This window comes from Kogia breviceps, chromosome 1 (assembly GCF_026419965.1).
Source record: "Kogia breviceps isolate mKogBre1 chromosome 1, mKogBre1 haplotype 1, whole genome shotgun sequence".
In the NCBI taxonomy this organism is placed as follows: domain Eukaryota; kingdom Metazoa; phylum Chordata; class Mammalia; order Artiodactyla; family Physeteridae; genus Kogia; species Kogia breviceps.
Window position 1 is genome coordinate 165,409,696 of NC_081310.1, and position 20,609 is coordinate 165,430,304.

The window sequence follows — 20,609 nt, forward strand, 5'->3', positions numbered from 1 at the left end:
TAGTTGTGGCACTCGGGCTCAGTAGTTGGGGCACGCAGGCTCAGTAGTTGTGGCTCAGGCTCTTGAGTGCAGGCTCAATAGTTGTGGTGCACAGACTTAGTTGCTCCGCGGCATGTGGAATCTTCCCGCACCAGGGCTTGAACCTGTGTCCCCTACATTGGCAGGTGGATTCTTAACCACTGCACCACCAGGGAAGTCCAAGTGATTTGTTTTTGACATGGACTAAAATCATTTCTGTTTGTTTTTCTCTCGGTACAATGAGGAACAGCACTTAGAACTCTTAAGAACTCTTCCATCTCTGGCAGTCTCTGCTGCTTTGAGTCCAGGCTTCCACTTCAATACAACTGCTTTTCTTGGAGAGGATCTGAGCACCATAGCTCACTCTGCTGAATAGGCAGACCTTTGGTTTGGTAACTCCATATGCATTCCTAATGATCAACAATCTGTCATTCCTGCGACTTACAGTGCCAACAAGATCAGGCATTTGGGGTGGTATGGCAGGTGCCTTCCTATAAAACAGCCGCCATGTAGTTATGTAATAGGTGCTTACTCCAAAATCTCTCATTAGAATTATAGATAACTAGTAAGTAGCCATGCTTCATAAATCACTCTCTTTCCTCTACTTATGAGCAACCTTGGTTGTTTCAAGCACACCTTGGTCTCTAGTTTCTTCTAAATCATAATGATTAGGCAGTAGGGAATTAGCTCTGGCTCTTCTAGTGGGAGAGAAGATGCTTCTTTGTTGGAACATGTTTAAGATTGCCAAACAAAACAAAAGGTGATTGTCTGAAGGTCTTCAAAGAGAGAAGTTGTTTATGTTGTTGCATTGAACACTTCAAGATGGCTAAGTTGTCATAGGAGGCTTTTATCCTCTTTGGAATTGTTGCTTCTGGTTCTTATGAGTCATTGTTTCAAGTTTCAGATCTCCTGGCATCTGAATTCAGGAGGCATCCATGACATTTCCTTCACCTGTCAACATTTATATTTATGCAAAGAGAAGCATATGTTAGAGTTAAGTTTCTTCTGTATTTTGAGTTTTTGTCCGATTGAATTTTCGTCATTCTGTTCCCATTCCTTGCTATTCTCCTGTCCCCAAATTTGGACTCTGTTTGCTTTGGAAAGTGTCATTCTGTATAGCTATATAAACTATTAGGACATACTCAGTTTAGGTTAGTGGAGGCTTTCCTTCTTCACTAGGTTGTTGTGGACTGTCTCAGCATATATGCCAGTTCTCCCACTAGGCTAGAAATCCTTGCAGTCCCATTCATAGCAGTGTTGGAAGTCTAATAGTGTGTCCACATGGAGTGTCTAGATGAATTTCACTTTTTAAACATTAAATTACCATAATCTGTTTCTTTACCTATCTGCCTTTTTCTACTCATTCTTCTAGGTAATGAGCATTGTACTATGAGCATGTCAGGGAATAGAACTCCCAGTTGGCCTTTGCTATAACTTATGCAATGAACAGGATAAAAACAACTCAGTTTCTCCTGCACACATGATGATTCTGGGGAGGGAGTTTTGTCTCTATTCTATAGAGTTGAAGGAAATGAGCATCTGAATCCCTTAAGATCTTTGGGGTTGGGCATGGGGGTTATAGATCTTATTATTAACTAAAGGAACTCAGACCTTTTTTTAGTTATTAAGAGATTTGGGCATTTAAATTCTTAAGTTCATTCTGCTAGGGAGAAAACTGGTATGATTTTAACCATAGTAATTGGTTTGGGGGGTTTGGGTGGGGTTTTTTTTTCAGTATTTATCTTCTCTTTCATGGATATATTTCTTTCTTTCTGGGGGCTGCCTTTCTGAACTGCTTTTTTATTCCCTAGCTCTGTAATTTTACATTTTTTAATTTTGTACAATGTTGGTGGTACACATAGCTCTATGTTCAGTTTTCTTTGAGTTAAAGCAAAGCTGTCAGAAAAATCTTGAGTCTTCAGTCCTGCATAATCCTGAAGACTAGTGTCCATGTGGCAGTCTTTCTTCCAGCTTCTCTGGAGATCTTAAATCTTTGTCCCTCACACACAGTACTTCGAGTTGTTAATATGAGGAGAAAATTTGGGTAAATAAATATTGAAACGAAACACAGGTACAGCTTGGTCTTTGAACTCCTTGACATTTAAAAGTAATTTGCCCAAAACAGGCAGCTGCTTCTTTGATAGCATTGCTTAACATCTGCTTAGAAACTTGGAAGCAGAATGATAAAGAGTTCCTCTAGGGCTTCCCTGGTGGCGCAGTGGTTGAGAATCCGCCTGCCAATGCAGAAGACACGGGTTTGTGCCCCAGTCTGGGAAGATCCCACATGCCGCGGAGCGGCTGGGCCCATGAGCCATGGCCACTGAGCCTGTGCATCCAGAGCCTGTGCTCTGCAACGGGAGAGTCCACAACAGTGAGAGGCCCACGTACCACACACACACACACAAAAAAAGAGTTCCTCTAGGCTTGTCTTAGGTCAACACTTAGAACCCCATCCTTTAGCAAATTCCTTCTTGAATGGTACTAGTGGTTGATGAACTCCTAAATAGGGCATTCAGCAAGGGAACAAGTACAAAAGCAGGGATTTTTTAAAAAATTACAGCCAGGCATTCTACCTTTCTTGCCTTGGATTTAGATGTGAGACTGGAGCAGGGCTTCATCTATATAGAACTCCTAGGATTATATACGGAGAAAAGAAAGAAGTTGCTTGAGAGACCTTATGAGGCAATAGAAAAGCCTTAAAGTCACAAATACCTACATTTCAATCCCAGTTCTACTACTGTCTACCTCTGTGACCTAGGAAACTTACTTAACCTCTCTGAGTCTATGTTTTCCTAATCTGTAAAAGGAAGATGGAGATGTTGTGAAGATGTGAAAGCACATTGCAAAATGCCTGGCACATAATAACTATTCAGCGGATGCTGGTTCCAGTCCTTCCTTCCCTTAAGTAACTAGAATCAATTAGAGTATTGGGTTAAAGTTCACACACTGGGAATTCCCTGGTGGTCCAGTGGTTAGGACTCGCCACTTTCACTGCAGGGACCTGGGTTCGATCCCTAGTTGGGGAACTGAGATCCCGCAAGCTGCATGGCTCAGCCCCCCCCAAAAAAAGCCCACACATAGCAATATACTGAGAATAGATGTGAGTTGAGAGCATAGGAGAGTCCTGGGTTAATCAGTGTGCTATAATCTGAGCCACAAGGATCATGTGCTATACATCTTGACTGACTCAAGAAGAAGTAGAAAACCTGAGTAGACCTAGAGCAATTAATGAAATCAACTTAGTAATTTTTTTTTTTTTTTTTTTTTTTGCGGTACGCGGGCCTCTCACTGTTGTGGCCTCTCCCGTTGCGGAGCACAGGCTCCGGACGCACAGGCTCAGCGGCCATGGCTCACGGGCTCAGTTGCTCCGCGGCATGTGGGATCTTCCCGGACCAGGGCACGAACCCGTGTCTCCTGCATCGGCAGGCGGACTCTCAACCACTGCGCCACCAGGGAAGCCCTCAACTTAGTAATTTAAAATCTTTCAACAAAGAAATGTCTTTGAGGCTTCAAAATGTAAGGATGGCTTCTTTAGTGAATTCTATCAGACATTTAAAAAAGAAATAATACCAATCCTTCACAAAGTCTTCCAGAAAATGAAAGAAGGAATACTTCCCAACTTATTCTATGAGACCAGTATAACTCTTTGATACCAAAACTAGATAAAGAAAACACAAGACCAATATCCTTTATGAATATAGGTGAAAAAATCTTCAACAAAATATTAGCAAAATGAATCCATTAACCATGCCTAAGTTAGATTTATCCTAAGGGTGCAAGATTGGTTAAATATCTGAAAAACAATTAATATACTGTATTAAAAGAATAAAAGATTAAAAACTACATGATTATCTCAATAGACACAGAAGAAAACATTTTTAAAAATGCACCACCCATTCATGATAAAACCTTTCAACAAGGCTTCCCTGTTGGCACAGTTGTTAAGAATCCACCTGCCAGCGCAGGGACATGGGTTCAAGCCCTGGTCTGGGAAGATCCCACATGCCGTGGAGCAACTAAGGCCATGCGCCACAACTACTGAGCCCACATGCCACAACTACTGAACCCCACTCACCTAGAGCCTGTGCTCTGCAACGAGAAGCCACTGCAGTGAGAAGCCCACGCACTGCAACAAAGAGTAGCCCCCACTCGCCACAACTAGAGAAAGCCTGCGCATAGCAATGAAGACCCAACACAAAAATAAAATAAATTAGAAAAAAAAACTTTCAATAAACTAGGAATTGAAGGGAACTGCCTCAGCCTGATAAAGGGTATCTACAAAAAACTTACAGAATACAAAAAACTTAAATAATGTCATATTTAATAGTGAAGGACTGAATGTTTTCCCTTAAGATGGGAACAAAGCAAGAATGGCCTCTCTGGCTTTTTCTATTTAACATTATAGCCAGTTCATTCAGGCAAGAAAAAAACATAAATGACATTCAGATTGGAAAGGAAGAAGTACAACTACCTTTATCTGTAGACAGCAGGATCCTATATGTAGAAAATCTTAAGGAATCCACAAAACTACTGGCATTAATAAGAGTTCAGCAAGGTTGTAGGATACAAGATCAATGTACAAAAGTCAATTATATTCCTATATACTGTCAATGGACAATAAAAATGAAATTATAAGAAAACAATTCCATTTATAATAGCATCAAAATGAATAAAATACTTAGGAATAAATTTAATAGAAGATCAAGACATAATACTGAAAATTACAAAACCATGCTGAGAGAAATATTGTGGGGTGTTTTTTTTTTGAAGTTTAAATTTTTTATTTTATATACAAAGAGCTAGCATTGTTTCTGCATAAGGTAGATGTCCTGGATGACCCATTCAAGGAAGTTCACTTAGTCCAGCTTAATGAAGCTGATGTCCTTCATGTACTGGAGGAAACACTGGCGGCACATATTGAGGCCATATTTCTGGATCGTACTGTGCTGGTTTGAGCAGATGCAGCAAGAGCGAGAACCCTGGCCAAATTTTTCTGGATGGCTCCAGTAGAGCTGCTGGTGAACCATCTTGCTTTCTCGGCTGCAATGAGGCAAAAGGCAAGAGAAATAAAGTTTAAGTATATGGAAACACATTCCAGTGTTTCTGGATTGGAAGACTCAATATTTTTATTTTTTTGTTGACGTATAGTTAATTTTAGTTTCAGGTGTGCAACACGGTAATTCAGTTATATATATGTAGTATAGTTCCCTGTGCTGTACAGTAGGTCCTTATTGTTTATCTGTTTTATGTATAGTAGTGTGTATATGTTAATCCCAACTCAATATTGTTAAGATGGCATTTCTCCCCAAACTGATCTTTAGATTCAACACAAACCCATCAGAATCCCAGTAAAGTTTTTGTAGAAATTGACAAGTTGATCCTAAATGTTATGTGCAAATTCAGAGGACCCAGAATAACTAAAACACTTTTGAAAAAGAACAAAAAAGTTGAAGAACTCATACTTCTCCAATTCAAAACTTGCTATAAAGCTATAGTAATCAAGACAGTATGGTACTGGCATAAGGATAGACATACAGAGCAGTGGGACAGAATTGAGAGTGCAAAAATATACGCTTACATTTATGGTCAATTGAATTTTCACCAGAGATGTCAAAGCAACTTAATGAGCAAAGGATAGTATTTTACACAAATGGTGCTGGGACAATTTGATATTCACATGCAAAAAAATTAATTTAGACCCTAACCTCTCTCCATACACAAAAATGAAAATGGATTACAGACCTAATGTAAGAGCTAAAACTGTAAAAGTTTTAGAAAAAAATCTTTGTGAAATTGGGTTAGGGAAAGAATTCTTAGTTAAAACGCCAATAACATAATTCATAAAAGAAGGATTGATAAATTTTATATCCTCAAAATTAAAGTCACCATTCAAACCTCAAAAGACACTATTAAGAAAATAAAAACATAAGGACTGTTAGAATTCAAGGAGATTATAAACAACCCAATTTCAAAATAGGCAAAAGATTTTAATGGACACTTCACCAAAGAAAATATACAAATGGCTAATAGATTCTCAATATTGTTAGTCACTAAAGAAATGTAGATTTAAACAATGAGATGCTATTTCACACCCACTAGAATGGCTGTAATAATTTTTTTAATATTTATTTATTTATTTTGGCTGCTCTGGGTCTTAGTTGCAGCACACAGATCTTCACTGAGGCATGTGGGATCTTTTAGTTGTGGCATGCAGACTCTTAGTTGCGGCACGTATGAAGATCTAGTTCCCCGACCAAGGATCGAACCTGGGCCCCTTGCACTGGGAGGGTGGAGTCTTACTTGCTGGACCACCAGGGAAGTCCCTATAATAATTTTTTTAAAAACAGAAAAGGCAAATCTATAGAGAGAGGAGGCAGATTAGTGATTGTCTGAAACTCAGGGTGAGAGGGGATTTATTGGTTGCAAACAGTCATGTGAGATTTTATTTAGGTGATAGAAATGTCCTATAACTGGATTGTGGTGATAGTTGTACAGCTCTGTAAATTTTCTAAAACTCGTTCAATTGTACACCTAAAACAGGTGAATTTTATGGTATATAAATTATACATCAGTAAAGCTGTTAAAAAAAGACACTCCAACAAAGCAACCAGCCAAATTTAGAACATGGAGTGTTCTACAAGACAGGTGATCCACTCTCTCTAATCATATGGCTTGTCAGGGGAATAAGGAAGGGGAACTTTTTTTTTTTTTTTTTTTTTTGGCTGCATTGGGTCTTAGTTGCTGCACACGGGCTTTCTCTAGTTGCGGCAAGCAGGGGCTACTCTTCGTTGTGGTGCGCAGGCTTCTCATTGCGGTGGCTTCTCGTTATGGAGCACAGGCTCTAGGCAAGCAGGCTCTAGAGCACAGGCTCCGTAGTTGTGGCTCATGGACTTAGTTGCTCCGTGGCATGTGGGATCTTCTCAGACCAGGGCTCAAACCCATGTCCTCTGCATTGGCAGGCGGATTCTTAACCACTGTGCCACCAGGGAAGTCCCAGGAAGGGGAACTTTTTAAAAATGAAATTGCCAAATACATTGTGAGGCTTTGATTGAATCCTGATTCAGACAGACTAACTATGAAAAGACAAATTTGAATTTGGATTGGATATTAGATGACATTATGAAGTCGTTGATAATTTTATTAGGTGTAATAATACATAGTGATTATATTTCAAAGTCCTTATCAGTTGGAAATGCATACTATGCATACTGGAATATTCACAGTAAAATGACATTATGTCTGGAATATGCTTTAAAATACTATATTAGTTTGCTATAACAAAGTGCCATAAACTGGGTGGCCTAGAACCACAGAAGTTTATTGTCTTAACAGTTCTTGAGGCTAGAAATCTGAAATCAAGGTATTGGCAAGGTTGGTTTCTTCTGAGGTCTATGAGGGAGAATCTGTTCCACCCGTCTCTCCTAGCTTCTGGTAACCTCAGGCATCCTGGGCTTATAGATGGCATTCTCCTCGTGTCTTTATATAGTCTTCCCTCTAAGCATGTCTGTGTCTGTGTTCAGATTTCCTCTTTATAAGGGTACTATACTAGTCATACTGCATTAGGGGCCCTCTAATGACCTAACCTTAACTTGATCATCTACAGACATCATATTTCCAAATAAGGTCATATTCACAGGTACTATTGGGTTAGGACTTCAACATCTTTTGGGGGGACACAATTTAAGCCATAATAAATACTACAGCAAAAAATTTTTAAAGATTAGAAAATGTTGATAATTGTTGAAACTACTTGATGTGCACATGGGAATTTATTATGTTTTTCTCTTATTTTGTGTATGTTTGAAAATTTCCATGATAAGAATTTAAGAAATGTGAGTGTGAAAGCAGAGACTTAAATTGATATTTGTACACTCATGTTCATAGCAGCATTATTCACAATAACCAAAAAGTGAAAGCAACTCAAGTATCCATAGACAGATGAATCAATAAAGAAAATGTGGTACATACATACATACAATGAAATATTATCCAGAGTTCAGAAGGAAGGAAATTTTGACACATGCTCCAATATAGATAAATTGTAAAGATGTTATGTTAAGTGAAATAAGCCAGTCACAAGAAGAACAAACAAATATTGTATGCTTCTTATATGAGACTCCTAGAGTAGTCAGAATCATAAAGACATAAAGTAGAATGGTGGTTGCAGGGGGCTAGGAGGAAGAAGGGAATGGGGAGTTAGTGTTTAATGGATACAGAATTTCAACTGGGAAAGATGAAAAAGTGCTGGAGATGGATATTGGTGACAGTTGCACTACAATGTGAATGTAGTTAATGCCACAGAACTATACACTTGAAAATGGTTAAAATAGTAAGTTATACAGACCAGCTTTTATGAAGATACTTTAAAAGCCATTGATCTTTGCAGTTAAACAGTAAATGCTTATCCTTGCATCTTTCCCAATATTTATTTCATGTATACATTGCTCATTTATTCTAAAATAATATTACTAATAATTGTTATAATTAATACCTGTTGGTTTTGTTCCTTGCTTTAAAAATTGGTATTCCTGTTTGTTTGTTGTTGTTTTTGCGGTACGCGGGCCTCTCACTGCCGCGGCCTCTCCCGTTGCGGAGCACAGGCTCCGGACACGCAGGCTCAGCGGCCACGGCTCACGGGCCCAGCCGCTCCGCGGCATGTGGGATCTTCCCGGACCGGGGCACGAACCCGTGTCCCCTGCATCGGCAAGCGGACTCTCAACCACTGCGCCACCAGGGAAGCCCTGGTATTCCTTGTTTTTAAGATCATAAAAAGATGCTTGATTTCCCTTAAATTTTAAACATTACAAATTAAAATTCTGAAATATACAACTTACTATTTTAAAAATAGGTCTGTAAAAATAATCCTAATGGCTTATATTGTCCTAGGTTTTCTGGACTTTTAAATTTTTGTCCATTATTTGTTCTGCTTTTCTGAGATCTTTTCTTCTCCACTCTCCTTTTCTTTTTTTATAATAGACCTTTTTAAAAGCATTTTTAAAATTCTTTTTATGTTAGATGAAGAGAAGAAAAAGCTTCTTAGGGAGCTTTTCAAAGACCCTATAGACTTTGAAGATTAAAAATTTTATACCATTCCTCTGAGTTTTCATCACTGAAAGGATTCCCACAAATTTTTCATATATATATTATTTTTATTATAATAAGCTTTTTCTATGGTTGGCAACTTGTTTTAAATTATTTTTTAAACATAAAATTATAACTATTCCTAAATGTCTTATCATTTCCATTTACTGATTTCTTAACTTCATTTTATACAAATCCAAAACATCTTCCTGGCCCAGAGCAATCAACCAGTTACCCAGATCTTGCTGGTGCCTCTTTGAGGTTTTTTGGTATTGTTTACTTTTAAAATATCAATTCTTATTTCTAATACCATTTTAAAACAATTAAATAGAGGCTTCCCTGGTGGTGCAGTGGTTAAAAATCTGCCTGCCAGTGCGGGGGACACGAGTTCAAGCCATGTTCCAGGAAGATCCCACATGCCGCAGAGCAACTAAGCCCGTGCACCACAACTACTGAACCTGTGCTCTAGAGCCCATGAGCCACAACTACTGAGCCCACATGCCACAACTACTGAAGCCCGCACGCCTAGAGCCCACGCTCCATAACAAGAGAAGGCAACACAATGAGAAGCTCACACACTGCAGCGAAGAGTAGCCCCCACTTGCCACAACCAGAGAAAAGCCCGCAAGTAGCAACAAAGACCCAGCACAGCCAAAAATAAAATAAATAAAATTGGGCTTCCCTGGTGGCGCAGCGGTTGGGAGTCCGCCTGCCGATGCAGGGGACGCGGGTTCGTGCCCCGGTCCGGGAAGATCCCACATGCCGCGGAGCGGCTGAGCCCGTGAGCCACGGCTGCTGAGCCTGTGCGTCCGGAGCCCATGCTCCACGGCAAGAGAGGCCACCGCAGTGAGGGGCCCGCGCACCGCAGGGAAGGGTGGCCCCCATTCGCCGCGACTGGAGAGGGCCCACGCGCAGCGGTGAGGACCCAACGCAGCCAAAAATAAATAAATAAATTTAAAAAATAAATAAATAAAAATAAATAAATAAATAAAATTTATTTTAAAAATAAATAAATAAATGGGAAAAAATAAAATAAGGAAACAACCTTTTTGGCAACTTAAATGGCATTGATCTCCCGGTCCCAAGATTCACATTCAATACAAATTTAATGGGAAAGAAAAAAAATCTCTGAATTGCCCATCTCTGTTCCTTCATTGTATTCTAGATTTGTAGCTAAATCTCTAGCCTTGATTATACCAGCTAAATTTTTGGAAAATTTTTTTAATGCAAGAACTTTCTGGTTTTACCTACTTTTTTTTCTTTTTTTTTTTTGCGGTACGCGGGCCTCTCAGTGTTGTGGCCTCTCCCGTTGCGGAGCACAGGCTCCAGACGTGCAGGCTCAGCAGCCATGGCTCACAGGCCTAGCTGCTCTGCAGCATGTGGGATCTTCCCGGACCGGGGCATGAACCCGTGTCCCCTGCATCAGCAGGCGGACTCTCAACCACTGCGCCACCAGGGAAGCCCTGGTTTTACCTACTTTATGTGATGAGAGTAAAAAGCTAAAAAAAGTTTATAAACTGTAAAATGCTATATGAATGTTAGTGCCATATGAGCCTAGGGATTGGTAACAGTTTAGAAGATGATTACTCAGACTTTTAAGTTATTCCTTTCCCGCATATATGATACAAGTTGACTTCAGCTATAAACATGAGAGTAATATATCTACTTCATGAGGTAGTTGCAAGGACGAAATAATTTAAGTAGAGTATGTTGAATGATTCAAGGAATTTGTAAACGAAGGAACTGAACAGGAGAGTTCAACTTTCCAGATTGGTTAGATCAAGGGATAGAATTATCAGGGTGTGAACTTCAGATGAAACCCGGGCACCACAAGGCAAGTAGCCACATTCACATTTGCAAAATTCTATTTCCTGAAGAATTCCTTAGAACTCAATACTCTCAGGAAGTTAGAATTGGGATGTATCATCTACTTTCTTCTTCATCCTCATTGTATACATTAATTGGCTTAGTGGGATTGTGTAGGTTATGAGTGTGAGATCCGAAATCTGACTCTTCTCTTGCTCGTTTGGAAGCATTTTGTTCCCCCTTCTTCCAAAAGAATGGAAGCCCAGGGTGGTGTACCTTAATCTATTTGATAAATTACTTCTAGGGTATCTAGATCCCATGAGAATAATTTTTCTTAAGACTATAAGCCAGTCAAAGCAGAGTAACGCAGAGTAGAAGAAAAATGACAACCAGGCAGCTATGATTGGAATTGCCATTTTTCCACCCTACTCCTCCCCTCCTCTCCTTCAACTATCTTTTATTTATTTTATTAAATAAAATGACCTTGAACATTATATTATAAGCATGACATTTCTTAAGGCTGAAATCAAAGATGGCAGACTAAATAGCAACTAGGCAAATGCCTTAATTTGACCTAATTTATTCATGTCTTTGTCTATTCAACAACTATCTATTAAATATTTATTCTGTGTGAGGTACAATGCTAAGTGCTAAAATATAAAAATAAATATCTGCCCTCAGGAAACTTTTATTAGTCTAGTGGGAAAGAGCATAAGTAAGTAAGCTGTTACTTTACTGTATGGTAAGTTATCTAGTAGAGGTGGGCACCAGGTGTTGTGAGAACACAAATTTGGGTTGTCAGGGAAGGTTTTCTAGAGGGAGTATACCTGAGGAGAGCCCTAATGAATAATTAAGAGTAGGAACTTAGAAAGTATTCATAGAATTTTACTTCATCTTCTATGAACATGGAGTAATACATGCCAAATACTAGAGGAAAGCATGGCTAAATTATGGCCTGCAGGAAGTGGGGCAGTTAGAGTAGAAGCAGGAAAATGTTAGTTACAAGAATTGTGGGTAGGAATTTGTAGTAAAATAGAAGAATGACTTGTCAATGATTTGATGACTCACCAATTTTCAATGTCTTTGGAAGCCTGAAGACCTCAGAAAGTGTGAGATAGGGCTTACATCAAGAGAAGATCTTTTCTGTGGTAGGATCAGAGCCGATATCCACCTTCTTGGTCTTCCCAGAGTGAGGTGTAGGCAGCATGGCTCTCACCCTTATAAAGCTTCTAATGCCTACTACCTAATAATAGGATAGAACTCATGTGACCCTCTTCTCTCTTATTCTTTTCGCAGGCACCCTAGAATACGTTTCCACACAGGCCTTGTGGATGCCCATCTCTACTGCTTGAAAAAATACGTTGTGGACTTCCTAATGGAAAATAAGTAAGAAGGAGGGGGACAGAGTCAAACCCACAGCACTTAAGCTACCCTGTGACTTAATTAACAGTTTTAAACCTTGACAATAACCAGTTATATAAATAACACAGTTTGTTATAGAAATGAATTCATGTTACAGCATACTGTAACATGAATACTGTAACATAAATAATACAGTTATTTCATCTGTACCAGAGTCTCCTGCTTGTATTTTGGGGACCTGTGCTATGATAAACCAGTAATTTATTTTTATAAAACTAATAGTAACTTATGAAGCATCTTTCTGCAGTTTCAGGCTCTTCTTCCTTCCTTCTGCAAGGGTGAGCTCTTCAGCTCTGGTGCTATTTTTCTCCAAGCAGATGTCCTTTCCCTAGGCAATTATCCTATAGATGGGCCCTCTTAGCAAAGGGCCAGACACTTACCCAAGAGGAGGAAAGAAAGAAGAGCAAGTTTTCCTCCAATTTTGGAAAAGTCCTTCACAGCGAATAAAGTTTCATGAATGCAGAGAAACAAAATTTGGTACTTTCCCTGATTTTGCTTTGATAATGGAACTGTGGGCCTTAAATACTTCCCAGAGACTGTGTCTGGCAGATCATAGGACATGGATTTCCAGAGAGAAAACTTCCTTTTGTGGTTGATCTCAAGGATTTTTGATAGGAAGTGCAACTAGAGTCCTCAGAGGAACAGGAAGGAAAAGATTTAATAACTGCATGGTTAAGAAGAGGAGCAACTAGTCTTCCTTGATGGCTGCTGGATAAGTTTCTGCCTTGAAATAGTACTGGTAGACTGGAAAGCAATCAGGCTGGTACCACAGCAGCAAATTCCCTCAGACCAGCTGGGGAAGGGAGTCTGAGAACCTGAGTTTAAGTGCTAAGCATGCACTTAAACTCAGGAATATTAAGGGGATATATACAGGAATATTAAGGGGAAGAGGAATTGTTCCTCCCTGCCCAGTATAATATTTCTTGCAGCATCCTAACCCTCACCTGCCTACAACACCTGCTAAACCACTACAGAAAGGCCCATGTAGAGCCAATGGTGAAACAAATCATCTGGACTCCTGGAAAACTTTCCCAGGGATTATTGTTTCTCTATTTTTTCTCACCAGGACAGTATTGCCCTGCTCCCCTCTGATTTATTATTCTGTTTTTTCATTCAATCAACACATATTTATTAAGCACCTGTTATGAGGCAGGCATTGTGCTAGATCAGCTGTGGGATCCATGGTGAATAAGCAGACATGGGCCCTGCCCTCATGGAACTTACAGCCTTAGCTCCACAGTGGATTGTAGAGACTTTGCTTTTTAAATAGCAGGGAAACTTGCTACCAACATTAGAGTGATCCAGGACCCATTTTCCACATACCAGTGTAGGCTATCCATATTATTAAAATGAAGTTAACTCTTTGCCATTAAAAGTTTATTATTTATTTATTTACTTATTTATTTTGTATTTATTTGGTTGCTCTGGGTCTTAGTTGCAGCTCACCCACTCCTTAGTTGCAGCAGGAGGGCTCCTTAGTTGTGGCACGTGAACTCTTAGTTGTGGCATGCATGTGGGATCTAGTTCCCTGACCAGGGATGGAGCCCAGGCCCCCTGCATTGGAAGCGCGGAGTCTTAGCCACTGCACCACCAGGGAAGTCCCTAAAGGTTTATTTTTTATGCCCAAATGAAAATGAAGCCCTGTGAAATAGGTCTTGCCCTTGACATGCTGAGAGGGGATACAATAGCGGTAGAGATCATGTTTTTTTTAAAAATTCTTTTTCTATGGAAAATTTCACACAGATACAAAAGTAGAGAAAGTGATGTAATGAACTCCCATGTATCCATCACACAGCTTCAATAGTCACCAATTCATGGCCAATCTTTTTATATATTTGCTACTGCAATCTTGATAGCGTCACACCGGATTATTTTAAAGCAAGTCATTATGATATAATTTCATCTGTAATTATTTCAGTTGTAATTATCTATAAATATTTCAGTATATATCCCTAAAACATAAATACCTCAATATTACTATCACACTTAAAAAAAAAAAATCTAACAATACTTCCTTAACACTACCAAATGGGATTGTAGCTTTTGGTGTCTGGATATGCAGACAGTTTTGCAACAAAGCTAGCCTCATCCTGGCTGCTGTAGCTCATTTGGCCACCACCAGTTAGCAGTTCCCACACCTGGCAAGTGTAGTACAGTGGTATGTTCCTTGAGGACAAGCCTAAATTTGGTGATTTTGTGGCTCCAGCCCAGAAGCTCTGCCAAATGGGACTTTCCCAGAGCTTGCTGTGATAAAGAAGTATACAGAGCCTCAGCTCCACTACCTCCCCATCTCAAGATCTGTTAAAGAGACCCTTATCTCTTCTTCGCCCCATCTACCCTTTACCTCTCAGAGTTGTTGGGATTAAAGGCATTATATTGAAAATTGGTAAATTTCAATATAGAATTAGGAAAAGTATAAAGGCACAGCAGGACAAATTAGAATGGTAGTTGAGGGAGATTCTTTATTCCTGGCTGGAACAGTGGAGGTTATGTCTCAAAGCTTTGAGAGATGGGATTGAACAAGTTGGTGGGAGCAGTGTGTACAAGGCCTTAACAGCTGAGCAGGGACTTACAGGTCTTTAAACAGAATAGTCCCATATGGAATGAGCAACGATTCAACCTGGCAGGGGAACATAGACTATTCTGAATGGGAAAGAGACTCTTTCTAGGTAAGTAAGAGGCATTTATAGTAATCTGACTATGAGGACTCCTTGAGGGATGGAAAGGAAAAAGTAAACCTAGGAGACATAGCTTCAAGAAAGGACTGCTTTAGCAATCCTTTGTTTCACCTATGAAAATTAACATTCTGCCCTGTATATTTTTCTAGTTGTCTACATGTTAATGTCTTCCACCCAAATTCCTTGACATTAGATACCTACCTAGATTGGTAAGGCATTCAATATATGCTTGGTGAATGGAAGGAAAGGAGATGTGGTGACAGTTTAGACAGCAGAAGTAATTTTGTACATCAGTAGTTAGAGAAGAGATGAGTATTTCTGCAGTTGACTAAGTAGAAAAGCTATAGGGAAAGCTGTGGAGAAAAGAAAACCTATACTGTCTTTGACAAGAGAAGTTTAGTAAGTGAGCTGTGTGACCCTGGACAGGTATCTACCTTTCTGTACCCCGCTTTCCTCATCTGGGACACATTGTACCTGACACATGGTGGTTGTGAAAAATACTTGTAAAGAGCTTAGAGCAGTAGTTGGTGCATAGTAAGAACTTTTAGTTGATCACCTACTGTGTTGCTAGATGCTAAAGATAAAAAGATGGAGTTTCTGCCTTCAAGTTGCTCACAGTTTAGGGAGAGAGGGACAGGTTAAATTATTACAATAAAATGTGCTAAGTAGTATAAGAGTATAGTAGAGTAGTATAATAGTATACTAGAAGCACATGGGAATTTGGGGGGGATGATGGAAGTACTCTGTATCTTGATTTGGAGTAGTGATTACAGTAGTATACATTTGACAAAACTCATTGAACTGTATGTTTAAAGTAGGTACATTTTATTATATGTAAGTTAAATTTATAAAATAATTCATTTTAAGAGTTTAAAAAATGAATCGGACTTACCACAATTTTTTAAAAATTCAAAGCAACATACATTTAATATATATATATAACCTAATATATATAACCTAAATATATTCTAACTGCTGTGTTGGGGGCTGAGGATACCAAGATGAATACAAAGTCTTTTAGGCCATTGTCTCTGTAACCTTGAGAAAATTACGTTATAAAACAAGAGAAAAAAAGAAAAGCCAGAGATCGCCAGTCTTAATAAATGGGAAAAAGGCACCTCAGGCAGCAGGAGTGTCATGATGGCTATGCTTTAGAAAGATGCTCCAGCAGCAGCGGTAGGGAGGGAGGAATTGAATGGTTTTTGAGCTGAACTAACATCAGTGGTTCAGATTAACTTTAGTGGCAAAATCCATCACTAAAACTGGGCAGATAGTAATAAGGTAATGTATTTCAATATTGATTTTTAGCTAACAGTCCATCATTTCTCAACTGGCTTAATATAGCATTCTCCTTGGTAGTCTTCTGCCCCCAGGCTCTCCCCTTTTAATCCATCCTCCACAAAACTACCAGAGGACTTTCTTTTTTTCTTTTTTTTTTGTGTGTGTGGTATGCGGGCCTCTCTCTGTTGTGGCCTCTCCCGTTGTGGAAAACAGGCTCCAGACGCGCAGGCTCAGCGGCCATGGCTCACGGGCCCAGCCGCTCCGCGGCATGTGGGATCTTCCCGGACTGGGGCACAAACCCATGTCCCCTGCATTGGCAGGTGGACTCTCAACCACTGCGCCAGCAGGGAAGCCCAGAGGACTTTCTAAATTGCAAATCTGACTGCATCATTATTTGGTGATTAGCATTGCCACGTCCCAACATTTACCAGTTGAAGTAATGCATGGGCCCAGGAGTAGTGAATAAGGATGAGGCAGGAGTTTCCTTAGGGATGCCACTGTTTGGCTTGGATGCTGATATCTTTTGCTGAATGTCTGCTAGTTTACATGTGCATTAAGGCACTTAGCTTCATCAGTATGTGATCTTAGAACTAACTCAAGCTTTCTAAGTATCAAATAAATCTTAGAAGCCATTTTTTAAAAAAAGAGGATTGGTAAGTTTGACTAATAACAAGTTTTTAAGTTCTGTATTGTTGGGGGGAAATAAAACCGAATAAACATAGTGTAAAAATAAACAACAAAAGTGGGGGGAGGGGATATTTGCAATACCAGGGTAGCCCAAACACTAGTTTCCTCACATTACAAAGAGCCCTTTAAAATCAATAAGGAAAAGACTAATGACTCAAGAGAAAAATGGGTAAAAGTTATATGTAGTTGGTTCATAGAAAAAGCTAGTACACATATGAAAAGATGCCTACTCTTATAAATAAAAATGCATGTTAAACAGTTTTAGAATACTGTCTTTATTTAAGTTTTTTTTTTTTTTGCGGTACACGGGCCTCTCACTGTTGTGGCCTCTCCCGTTGCGGAGCACAGGCTCCGGACACGCAGGCTCAGCGGCCATGGCTCACGGGCCCAGCCGCTCTGGCGGCACGTGGGATCTTCCCGGACCAGGGCACGAACCCATGTCCCCTGCATCGGCAGGCGGACTCTCAACCACTGCGCCACCAGGGAAGCCCACTGTCTTTTTTGTATGGCAAAGGTTTTTAAATTTTGTGATGAAGATAGTAGAGCTGTGGGGAAATTCTCTTATACTGTTTTACATAAACTTTTTGTAGGGTAGTTGATGATACCTATCAAAACTTAAAATTATATACTCTTTGACTAAGCAGTTCCTCCCCGAAGAATCTATCCCACAGAAATATTTACTTAAGAGTATGGAAATATTCATTGTAAAATGTTCTTTGCAACATCCTTCATAACAGGGAAAAGTTATAACAATTTAAACAGGATAATTAATTATATTATTGTACAACTATTAAAAAGAATGAAGTATAACTCTGTGTGGTGATATGGAAAGATTTCCAAGATATATTCACTAAAAAAAGCAAGTTGCAGGGCTTCCCTGGTGGCGCAGTGGTTGGGAGTCCGCCTGCTGAGGCAGGGGATGCGGGTTCGTGCCCCGGTCCGGGAAGATCCCACATGCCGCGGAGCGGCTGGGCCCGTGACCCATGGCCGCTGGGCCTGCGCGTCCGGAGCCTGTGCTCCGCAACGGGAGAGGCCACAACAGTGAGAGGCCCAAGTACCGCAAAAAAAAAAAAAAAAAAAAAAAAGCAAGTTGCAGTATTAGCGTGTATTTTCAGTGTAATATGATTCTATTTTTTGCTTTAAAGAAATAAAAAGATACACATATATATGCTTTAGAAAGTCTTTTTATCCATTTCTGAATGCAGTATGACAGATGGATGTTCCAAAGACTGTCTTGAAAATTTTAATTCAAAAATGTCTTGGATTTTATGTCCAGAGCCAGAGCAGAGCTTAGACTGAGTATTGTTACTGTGATGCTCTTGATGCTGAGTGGTGAACTAAAAGTTTCTCCTCTTTTACAGTGTTATATGATCTAAGCCTAAGGAAGCTAGCCTCTTAGGAAGTTTTTGTTTGGCTTAGCAGGAGTTGCTCCAAAAGGAGACCGGTCCTGTAGAGAACTGAAGCAATATGCTGGCTCTCTGAGCTGAAGCCCGGAGAGACAGGCAGTTCATACCAGAATTAGTCCTGGTTTCCTTTACCACAGAAACCCAGCAAAAATTGTCTTTCTTTCCCTTTTCCTAACCTGCTAGACCTGCTAGCTGTTTAAGAGACCTAGAGGAAATTAATCTTCTTAATAGGAAGAATTAAAGCTGAATACTTCCTTCCTGTTCAGAAAAACCCAAAGTTATAATTAACCTCTTGTAATGTTTGAACCCAATCCATCTGTGCAGGACATACTGTCTTAGGGTTTGGCCTTCAGAGCACCAACCATGTACCAGATACCATTCTGGGTACTTCTCACACTTCATTCAGTCCTTACAATAGTTCTCTCATTTAGGTATTATCTTCATATTTATAGAAGAGGGAAATGAGGCTTAAAGTCATTTGCTCAATGTCATACTGTCAGCACCCCAACAAAATCAGCCACTGTTGATGAATTGATTGCTAGCAACATCTACCACATATCTCAGATGTCTCTGTGTTACAGACACACACACGTGCACACATACCTGGGGAGATAAGAGAGTAGTCACAGCTTCCTAGTCTTAGTTACACAGGGATGCAGAGGAGTACCGATGGGCCCCACAAACTAAAGTCAGGAATTGGGGATAGGCAGCCATGTTACAAGGTCAGAATCAGGGTGATAATTAAAGCCACACGCGAGATGACGTTATAGACTGGCTAGAAACCCATGAGTCAGCGTAGGAAAGCAGAGAAAAGAAACAGAGATGAGAGACCATGGGAGATAGGCAGGAACCTTGGTTCCTTACTGTTCAGTTCAAGCATCCATATGACTTAGCTGTGCTTGGTTTCCTGTCCTTAGATGTCCTAGAGATTGCATGAAGTATCCTTTACTTAAATAACAGAACAAAATTAAGCTAAGAATTTGTGGTTTACATAACCTTCTAACCGGAGCTATTATGTGGTAGCTGTGTACCACATCTGAACTACATCTACATCTGAAGATGTAGATGCTACCAAGATTAAACTAGGGTAGTCTCCTCTGGACGTCTTGGTTACATTCATTTTGATCTCTGGGACTTCTGGAAATAACTTGCTGCTGAAAAAGGGACAAAGGCCTAGCAACACATTGTATTGACTTACAGTTAACTTAAATATAAGCCCCCCAGCTGAGCCTTGCCTAAGCTATCATAGGCGACCATGGGCCAGATTATGGTAGGAAAGATAACCTTTTTAAAGAAGACTTTTAAACTGGCATAATATTTATAATTAAAGCACTCTTAGGAAGAAGAATCATATGGAACCAGAAAGTCTAAAGCCAGAAGAAAAGATGTGTTTAGTTTGGTGAGGATTTAAAAATAATTTCCCTATAAGTATAATGCTTAACTGGTGTGGTTGCCTTCTTTCTTCCTTCTCTGACAAATTCTTAAATATCCATGAAAGCTTACCTAGGTATTACTCCTTCAGGAAGTTTTTTCTCAATTTTTTTTCCCTTCACCCCCACTTAGAATAGATACCCTTGCTCTGTGCTACCATAGTATTCTGTGCTTATCTCCATTAGGCATGAGATCGTTCTCCTGATCTTGTATAATCTTCTTCAATTATTACATGCATCCTATTAAACTGAATTTGCATGTCTGTTTTACTACTTTTTTGAACCGCTTGAGGACAAAATCCAACTCTGATTCATCTTGTGACACACAGTAGATGCTCAGTAAATATAAAGACAGCCAAACCGTCAACTTCATATGAGGGCATGGATTTACCTGTTTTGTTTCACTGTCATATCCCCACTGTCTAGAATATGTGTGGCAAATTTTGGGTACTCAGTGAATAAATTCAAATGAATAAAATGTTAGTTGAATTGCCCTAAGCCTAAGCAGTTTCTCCAGCCTGTAGGATCTGAATCTGTTTTTCGTTCTCAAGACATATGCACCAACACTGAAAATTTATTCTTATAGAAGCTTTTAGTATTTTTGTTAAAAAGGGGAAAAGGATATCACAGAATACTGTATACCAAATACTTGGTTCTAAAGTCAGTACCTTTTAATCTAAAACAATTCCCTGTTTACTCTTCCAGATTATATCTGTTTTCTTTGAAGGAAAATAAAACTGAAAACAAAGCATAGGGTTAACTCAGCAATCACCTTTTCTTCCCGATTACAGCTCTGCTGA

At 39.6% G+C, this 20,609-nt stretch overlaps 2 protein-coding genes across 2 annotated transcripts in view; one reads left to right on the forward strand and one right to left on the reverse strand.

Annotated features, from left to right (window-relative positions):
* Positions 1 to 20,609, forward strand: part of EIF2B3 (eukaryotic translation initiation factor 2B subunit gamma) — a 158,542-nt gene that overhangs the window by 96,974 nt on the left and 40,959 nt on the right. Inside the window, exon 6 of the mRNA XM_059043067.2 lies at positions 12,202 to 12,291. Within this exon, the coding sequence (XP_058899050.1) occupies positions 12,202 to 12,291 (90 nt within the window). The remainder of the gene's footprint in view (positions 1 to 12,201; positions 12,292 to 20,609) is intronic.
* The window catches only part of LOC131744159 (small ribosomal subunit protein uS14-like), an 84,693-nt gene continuing 68,886 nt past the window's right edge, over positions 4,803 to 20,609 (reverse strand). The window contains exon 2 of the mRNA XM_059043542.2: positions 4,803 to 5,058. Within this exon, the coding sequence (XP_058899525.1) occupies positions 4,875 to 5,045 (171 nt within the window). The 5' untranslated portion in view covers positions 5,046 to 5,058 and the 3' untranslated portion in view covers positions 4,803 to 4,874. The remainder of the gene's footprint in view (positions 5,059 to 20,609) is intronic.